This window comes from Papilio machaon, chromosome W (genome assembly GCF_912999745.1).
Source record: "Papilio machaon chromosome W, ilPapMach1.1, whole genome shotgun sequence".
NCBI lineage: Eukaryota > Metazoa > Arthropoda > Insecta > Lepidoptera > Papilionidae > Papilio > Papilio machaon.
In genome coordinates, this window is record NC_060015.1 from 8,255,697 (window position 1) to 8,265,658 (window position 9,962).

At 35.9% G+C, this 9,962-nt stretch overlaps 1 protein-coding gene across 1 annotated transcript; it reads right to left on the reverse strand.

Annotated features, from left to right (window-relative positions):
- Positions 1–205: 205 nt before the first annotated feature.
- Positions 206–1,258, reverse strand: LOC123723070. Its single transcript, XM_045685614.1, has one exon. It carries the CDS (start codon positions 1,256–1,258, stop codon positions 206–208), a length of 1,053 nt encoding a protein of 350 aa, XP_045541570.1.
- Positions 1,259–9,962: the final 8,704 nt, after the last annotated feature.

Consider the following 9,962-nt stretch of genomic DNA (forward strand, 5'->3'; position numbering starts at 1 on the left):
TTTACACTCCTACGAAACGTGTGTCCGGAATTTGGACGACTCAACAACCAACAGCGGAACGAACGAATACTACAGAACTCAAACGACCTCAAGAACGCAAAGAAAATCAACCAAACATATACCAAAGTATCAGCAATACGCGGGAAGTATATTACTGGCTAGACAAATTTTTTACAATCGCGATTTAACAGACATACAGCACCATCTATTGTGCTGTAGCGGAAACGGCGCCAACATTCCGCCCACCAAGAACCTTGTTCTTTCCGCCCACCATGAGGTATTCGTGAGCGTCTTCGTGTAATTTAATATCTCTAGGTAACAAAATAATTTTGTTGATAGGCCTTGTTAAGATAGATGATTTACATTTCAATTTAACCACCCTAACAGCTTTGTCAGGTCCGGGAATCAGTTCTAGTATACGCGCCAACAACCATTTGGCTGGAGGTAAGTCGTTTTCTTTTATAATCACCAATTGACCGACATCTGGAGACATTGAAGATTTTTGCCACTTTTGTCTTCTCTGTAGTCCTTGCAGATACTCTGTTGACCAGCGTTTCCAAAAGTGTTGCGTCATTTTTTGTACTAAGGTCCATCTATCTAAAGCGCTTAATCTTGTATTCTCATGGTCTGGTTCAGGAATTATCATAGTTGCCTCACCAATGAGGAAATGAGCTGGCGTTAGTGGAAACAAATCATCTGGATTATCATTTAGTTGACAGATGGGTCTAGAATTTAAGCACGCTTCGACCTGTGATAGCAGAGTTGTCATCTCTTCAAATGTCAACGTTGAGTTTCCAACGACCTTAACAAGATGAGTTTTGGCACTTTTGACCGCAGCCTCCCAAAGGCCACCAAAATTGGGTGCTCTCGGTGGAATAAAGTGCCAGATAGTGCCTTCATTCGCTAATAACTCAACTATATCTTTCATACCACTTGAACAACGAATGTTAGCGTTATCCTTTAACTCCTTTGCGGCCCCTACGAAGTTTAATCCATTGTCACTCCAAACATCTGAACAATGTCCTCTTCTGGATATGAATCTCTTGAAAGCTGCAATAAAGCCTTTACTGGTAAGATCACTTACAACTTCAAGATGTACTGCTTTTGTTTTCATACAAATGAAAAGACAAATGTATCCCTTAAATGCTTTATGGCCTCTACCCTTAGATGTACGCAACTGTATTGGACCAGCGAAGTCGACGCCTGAAGTCTTGAACGGTCTGCCAGGTGTGATACGAACAGAAGGAAGTTCACCCATTTTTGGCTGTAGAACCATTCCTTTATGTCTCACACATACTACGCATTCTCTTACACACTTCTTCACTAACGGTTTTAATCCTATAATCCAATATTGGTTTTGCAAGAAATTCGTCATTAATCTATTTCCACCATGAAGCAATTTAATGTGAGCATCTCTGACAACCAGTGTAGTAAGGTGGTTGTGTTTGGGTAAAAGTATAGGATGTTTTATTTCTGAACCTATAGTAGCGCCTTGTAATCGTCCTCCGACTCTAAGTATCTGATTTTCGTCTAAATAAGGAGATAATGTCTTTAGTTTACTTCTTTTCTTCACCATACCGCTCTCTTTTAAGTCCCTTATTTCTTCCATAAAATCTTGTCTTTGACATAGTTTTATACACATTTGCATTGTTTCATTTAATTCTTTAGTACTAAGGTAATCTGTGTATTGTTTTTCAGGTTTCAAAAGAAGGAATCGCCGACAATAGGTAAGTACTCTCTTCATTCTATTCAAAGTTGAAAATCGTTCATAAATGGGTTTTTCTTCTAGTTCGCACAGAAATGTTTTAACCCTTTGTTTTCTTTCTTCTAAAGTTGTAGTGTATGAGGCATTTGTTTGTTTATATTTATGTGTTTCTTTTAGCCAAGCAGAATTGTCCAATAAGGTTTGTATTTCCGTGACTCGATTGGCCACAAAAGTTTGCCATTTAATAGGTTGTCCTTCTATCCAAGCTAATGTAACCGTAGAATCAGTGTATGCAAAAACCTGCCCCATTGGAATTTTCAAATGGATTGCGGCTTGATAAAGCATTTTAGCCAAAAGAAGAGCCCCACATAACTCCAAACGAGCAACAGAAATTTGTTTAAGAGGTGCAACTTTAGCTTTACTTTCCAAAAGCGTTATTTTAGGATTTCCATCATCATCTAACGCCTTGACGTAGACAACAGCTGCATAGGCGGACGTGGAAGCATCGGCAAATCCATGAAGTTCGACGTTATTTCTGATTTGGTAAGTATTAATCCAACGATCTATTTTAATACCTTGTAGCTTAATCAAATCATTTCTATAAATGCTCCATTCAGTAATTACATTAATAGGTAAAGGATCATCCCATTCAATTGACATCAGCCATAACCTTTGTAAAAATATCTTCGCAGTTACTATTACCGGAGCAAGCCACCCAAATGGATCGAACAAGCGTGCAATATCTGATAGTATTTTTCGTTTAGTTACTCGATCTTCAATGGGTGGTAAATTAACGGAAAATGTAAATACATCTAAATTTCTATCCCACACTAATCCTAATATTTTTATAATTTCATCAAACTTAATTTCATATGTTTCCTTCAAGTCCGGTTTGTTTTCACTAATTTTTGCCAATAACTCGTTTGAATTACTGCACCATTTTCTTAATTCGAACCCTCCAGTTTTTAGTAATGCATTCATTTCATTGTAAATCTCCATACCTTCCTCAACACTATAACAACCCGTAAGTAAGTCATCCATGTAAAAAGATGTTTTTGTGATTTCAGCAGCTAACGGAAATTCATTAATTCCATCTTCGGCCGTCTGTAAAAGCGTGCGTACTGCAAGATAAGGAGCAGCGGCCGTTCCAAATGTAACAGTAAGTAGTTTATATGCTTTTAACTCTTCATCTGGACTATCTCGCTAGATTATTCTTTGATAATCCGTATGTTCTTCGGTAACACGAATTTGTCTGTACATCTTAATTAAATCGCTGGCTAAAACGATTGCGTACTGTCTCCATTGCAATATCAATGTACGCAAATCTTTTTGCAATGTAGGACCAATAAGTAAGGTATCATTCAACGAACATCCCTTTGATCCCTTTGCCGAAGCGTCGAAGACTATTCTAGTTTTAGTTGTGTCCTTATCATTTCGAATAACGGCATGATGAGGTAAGTAAATTGATTGTTTTGTATCAGTATTGGCTAGCTCCATATGACCCAAGTGTAAATATTCATGAATGACCTTGGTGTATTCTTGTTTCAAATTGTCATCACGTCTAAACCTCCTTTCCAGCTGTAAAAATCGAGATATTGCTATTTCCTTTGTCTCCCCGCACATTTCGACAGGATTCTCACAACCTGCTTTAAAAGGAAGATAAACCTTGTATTTGTTATCTCTTGTTTTCACTGTTGTATTTTTATAAATGTTCTCACATTGTATTTCTTCCTTAGTGTGCTTTCTCTCTGAAACATTAGTATCACTTTCTATTTCCCAAAATCTTCGAAGTAGTTTATTATCACAATCACATACATGCATATTTATAACTATTTTAGGTAGTGTTTCAGATAATTTTCCTGACAAAATCCAACCGAGCCTTGTCTTTTGTGCAATAGCCCCTGTTGAGTTTCTCAGTAACCCGTCATCAATTATTTTGGCATAAGCCTCGGCCCCCAGTAAAATATCAATGTTGTTCGGCACATTGAATTCGGGATCAGCTAGAGCGATTGACTCGAGATCAGGCCAGTTGCTCACTGTACTTTTATGGGTTGGTAAATAATTTGTTATTTTCTTTAAAACGTAGGCCCTTACGAATAAAGTGAATTGTGGTTCAATCCGAGAGCGTAATTCCAAATCAACTACGTACTTGGTACGCAATTTGCTCCCGTTACTAAGTCCGGAAACCTCACCGTTGACCTTTACTCTCTTAAGACCTGCTGACTGAACGAGGTCCTCAGTTACGAATGAGGCTTGAGACCCCTGGTCAAGTAGAGCACGGTAAATGTGTGTGTAACCATTCTTCCAAGAAACATCCACGAGTGCTGTCGCTAGCAGTACCTGACCAGATTGACTTACAAAATGGGTAGCGATGTCTTTGTTTTCAAGGTTGTCTATATTCTCCTTAGGTGGTTGTTCTTCCGTTCTAGATTCGCCCTTACACGGATGTAGTAAAGAGTGATGTTTCCTTTTACATATATTACAACTTGTGCTTCTCAAGCACGTTTTGGCACAATGATTAGGAATTAAGCAATTGAAACATAAGTTATTGGACTTTACAAACTCAATTCTTTGTTCTAGGCCTTGTCTCACAAAATCTTTACATTGAAAAATGTAATGATCGCCACTACAAAAGGTACATTTGAGCGAACATACAGACGCTGTCGCGAGAAAAGATTTGGACTTATGTGACTTTGTTTGGTCTTCTATCATTTCCAATGATTTAAATCGAACTTCAAGAAATTGTGACAACTGATGGAAAGTCGGCATTTTGTCATTTTCTGAGGAAATATGCTGCTCCCACAACCGGTGACTGGTAGGATCTAGTTTTGTAACTGTAATGTATACTATTATGTCGTCCCAAGTGTCTGTTTGTATACCAATGTTTTTTAAAGAACTAAGACACTCAGACGTAGTATCCAGCAACTGTTTCAGAAAGTGACCAGATTCGTGGGTAAGTGGTTTTAGTCCAAATAATCTTTTAAATACGTAATTCGCAATGTATCTTTTGTTATTAAACCTTTTAAACAGTGTATCCCATGCTTGAGTGTAATTTTCGTTTGTAACATTAATGCTCCGCAATAATTGCGCAGCCTCTCCGCTTACTAGGGACTTCAGGTAATGCAATTTCTGCACGTCGTCTAAACTTGTATTTTTGTGAATTACTGAAGTAAACAAATCCCTGAATGACGGCCAATCCGTGTAATTCCCCGAGAATGTCGGAATTTGAATCGTAGGCAGCCTAATATCTGTATTAGCACTAGTTCGACTCGGAGTAAGTGTATCACTTGCTGTAGTTTCTTTAACCAACTCATGTAATTTTTCTTTTAAAGATGATTTATAGTTGGTATAAAGTTCCTCTAATTGTTCACTTTTGTCTTGACTAAAATAATCTAATGTACTTCTCTGACCACGAAGAATCAAACCCAATAATTCTTCATGACCCTTAATAAATGAACAATATATTTTTTCTAATGTTTCAAGTCGTGTTTCTATGTAACTTGGTGTCACTCGAGACTTAGGTGATTTTAGGTAATTACTTTGGGCTTTCTGGATTTGTTCAATCCTGTCTTCTTGCAAATTAATTAACTTTTTAGCTTGCTCCATGACAAGCACTCAAATTAGACCCAACAAACAAAATTATAAAACTAATGGGCTGTTGTTTACTTGCTGAACCAGCTTAAAGTGAGTATAATTCACTGTACGCAAACCGAATTATTCATCTACGAGTGACAACGCACTAAGTCTTATACAACCCACGATTGTTTGTAAACTTGTTTGCGAACACGAGATTGTTAACATACAAAACCGACTTGAAACCTTAAAAGTCCAAATATGACTTAATACTCTTAGTCCGAGAATTCGGCATACGAAGGACCACTTGTTTACACTCCTACGAAACGTGTGTTCGGAATTTGGACGACTCAACAACCAACAGCGGAACGAACGAATACTACAGAACTCAAACGACCTCAAGAACGCAAAGAAAATCAACCAAACATATACCAAAGTATCAGCAATACGCGGGAAGTATATTACTGGCTAGACAAATTTTTTACAATCGCGATTTAACAGACATACAGCGCCATCTATTGTGCTGTAGCGGAAACGGCGCCAACACCCCTTCTGTTTTTCGTAAAAGTATTTTACCATTTTTAACCCAGCTGTGAGCGTATTTTTCTGCCTTTGCTAATTCTCTGGCGAGAAAATGTACTCTTCTAATTTTTGTTAATCTCTTTTAATCTTTATAACATGTAAACTGCAATGACTTCTCCGACGAAAGGAAGTTGCTTGGAGTTTAGTTCGTCAGTTCTGTTTTTTCTGTACTTTTGACAGACGCTAGCACATCCATTTCAGTCCAAGTATTGGTAAATTCGACAACGACTGTAGACGTTGTGGAGTCGGCTCATTCTTCTCAATTTGAACATCCAAAGTATTAGTTAGGCGCTCAAAAGTTTGTAGGAGATTGGATTTGGATTCTGCTTGTTTACCAGGGACGTTTCTTATTCCAACGGCTGTTTTTAGAGGAAAACGTTCCAAAGTATCTAATCGCTCTTCAAGTAGCGATGTCCGTTTTTCCAGATCGCCTCCTCAGCTAACGTAGATAACTTACCTTCAATGTTTTTTTAATTGGTCCGTTAGGAAGTCTAGACTTTTATCAAGCTCTTGGTTAGATTGATCGACTTGCGATTTTAAATCTTTCATAAGAGTTTCTACTTGAGTCTCTAATAATTATTACGTAGGTTGAATACTTTTATGAGGAAAATAGATACTTTTATACCGTTTTATAATATTGTATTATAGTTATATTGTTAAATTAAGATTTTATTATATTGGCTTCAAAATTATAATAAGTAACTTAAGTTAGTAAGTAATTAATTGGCAGAGTTCCTGATGTTTTAGTGTGCCAGGAGGCTACACATTTCGTAGGATGGCCGAATGTAATAATTTTATAAAAGGTAGTTTTAGTTTTCTTAGATGGCAGCACTGCTCGACCCCGCCACTCTTTTATGACAACTTCCGGCGAATGGATTGGGAGTGGTGGGGTTGAAACAGCGTTTTGATTATTGAGTCAGGAGCTCGGGCAGTCGTTGGATATCCGTCGATGTGATAAGTCGTCTAGTGGAAAGACAGTCGTCTAGTGGAATTGACCGTTAGAAATGTTGAAAATGGAATAAAAGTATTCACTGTGCAATGAATTGGAGTTTTTCTTGACAGTACATAAATGACTTGATTCTTTATCTAATTTTATGTTATAGAAACCCTCTGACAAATCTAAAACTGAGAAGTATTTTTTATTTGTTATTTTAGGTATTATTTCCTCAAGCTTTGGTATTAAGTGATGTTCTCTTACTAAGACATTATTAAGATCTTTAGGATCCAGACAAACTCGCAAGGAACCATCTTTCTTTTCCAAAACTACTAGATTACTCACAAAATTTTTTGGGTGTTCGACCTTTGAAATGATCTGTCTGTCTACCAGAGAATTTAATTTCTCTTTCAATCGTGCTTTAAGAGCAAATGGAACTCTTCGTGGTGGTCTCACCACGGGCTCAGCACCTAACTGGATGTGTAGTTTCAGCGGTTTGTCAAACTCTCCAATACCCTGAAAAAGTTCACAATGTTTTTTATTAACAAATTTTTTTCTTCACTTACTTTTATTAAATTTATTTTATTACTATTAGTACCAATATCGAACAGTTTTAGTTCAATTAATGAAGGTAAACCCAAAATTGGCTTCACTTTCCTTTCCACTATTATGAATTCAGTCCTAATGGACTCATTACCGTATAAAACTTTTAAAAAGACCTTACCAGCTGGTTTGATCGGAGTTCCCCCAAAAACCTCTAGAATTACTGTTGTGTCCATGAGTTTATAATTTGTATCCATATAATTTACAAGCTTTTTTAAATCACTTAAAGACAAAACATTGATTTGTGCTCCTGTATCACACTTAAATGTCATAATTTTATTCTCAATACAAAGTGATTCTGTCCATTCCGTATTGTTTTTGTTAATAGAATCACACACTGTTAATAGTCACAAATCCTGAGTATCTTGTATATTTTCATCTTCAGAGTGTGCATGAATACAGTTGACTTTATTCTTTATCTTACATCCAGCCGCATAGTGGTTCAATTTTTTACAGAAAGTACAAGTTTTACCAAATGCAGGACAATTTCTTGGTCCATGTTTAGTATTACACTTCTTACAAAGATAAAAATTATTATACTTAGGTTTATTGTTCCATTGAGATGTCATTTGTCGTTGAATTTTCCTAACCTGAACTTCACTCAATTCATTTTCTTGTCTATGGTCATCATTTATGGTCTTAACATGCTCCGTAGCCAATTCCGAAGACCGACAGATTTCCACTGCAGTATCCAAGGATAAGTCTTTAATCGATAATAATTTTTGTTGTAAATTCTAGTGATGCAACGGAAGTGTCTTACCGGAACCAGAAACGGAAACAGATGTCAAAAATAAATTTTAGCAGAAACGGAAACGGAAACGGAATCGGAAACAGAAGTGTAAATAATAATGTCAAGAAAAACTCCAATTCATTGCACAGTGAATACTTTTATTCCATTTTCAACATTTCTAACGGTCAATTCTACTAGACGACTGTCTTTCCACTAGACGACTTATCACATCGACGGATATCCAACGACTGGCCGAGCTCTCGACTCAATAATCAAAACGCTGTTTCAACCCCACCACTCTCAATCCATTCGCCGGAAGTTGTCACAAAAGAGTGGCGGGGTCGAGCAGTGCTGCCATCTAAGAAAACTAAAACTACCTTTTATAAAATTATTACATTCGGCCATCCTACGAAATGTGTAGCCTCCTGGCACACTAAAACATCAGGAACTCTGCCAATTAATTACTTACTAACTTAAGTTACTTATTATAATTTTGAAGCAAATATAATAAAATCTTAATTTAATTTAACAATATAACTACAATATTATAAAACGGTATAAAAGTATCTATTTTCCTCATAAAAGTATTCAACCTACGTAATAATTATTAGAGACTCAAGTAGAAGCTCTTATGAAAGATTTAAAATCGCAAGTCGATCAATCTAACCAAGAGCTTGATAAAAGTCTAGACTTCAACTCCAAGCAACTTCCTTTCGTCGGAGAAGTCATTCCAGTTTACATGTTATAAAGATTAAAAGAGATTAACAAAAATTAAAAGAGTACATTTTCTCGCCAGAGAATTAGCAAAGGCAGAAAAATACGCTCACAGCTGGGTTAAAAATGGTAAAATACTTTTACGAAAAATAGAAGGGGCATTGTCATTGAAAACGAAGATCAACTACATTCATTACGGACACAAAATAAAATATTCTACGTAGTACAATATTTAAACACATTTGTATAACATATACCGTCCATAATGTTATCTTGCTTGTTCATTTTATAAATGTAATATGCAGACACACTTTACTAAAACATAAAAATTAACACTCCCAAAATAATACAATTAACTGCTAACAATCAACTTACTCTTATCACCATACTACCACCGCATCATAGAAGTGTACAATTCCAGGCATACTTATAAAATTCACCTTAGTTCCCCAATTTGTTTATCATACAAGTATGCTAACCTTGAAATTAATGTTCCATATTACGGTTGCTTAATTTGTAAATACTGGTACTGTGTAAACATCAACACACTGTACGGCCTATTACTACTACCATTCGAGAACATTATATATTACTCATGTACACTAAATTTATGAAAAGTTACAATAAAAGTTGCAATATACGTGTCATATTACTAATCTACAATATCTTATATACAATGATATAAATATCAATTTCACACTATCAACTAACATTATTAAAACTCACGACAATAAAAATACAACATCATTCCTTCAATAGTGTCAACTTCATGAAAACTGTTATTGTTACTTAATAACGAAGCACGAATTTTGTTTACAAAATCAAAACATACGTTTTATCAATTTAAACATCTATTAATATGTCGTATTATGTATACACATACTAAGGCACTCTGATGTTTTACAAAACAAACAGCCCTAAACGTAGTACTTATATCCATTCATTTTTTTTGGTAGGAGTACTAATGTACCCTTAATTTTATCCGACATACAAATAATGTACCACACAATCTCAATAATTAATGATAACATCGACAACATTGTACCATCTAAGGCACAAACCTGCACATCTGAAGAATTCAACTCGTTAATAAAATCACCAACACATAAACTAAAGATTCT

What these genes read in the sequence shown, in the direction of transcription:
- LOC123723070 (XM_045685614.1), bottom strand. Translation starts at nt 1,258, where the DNA reads ATGGGTGAACTTCCTTCTGTTCGTATCACACCTGGCAGACCGTTCAAG.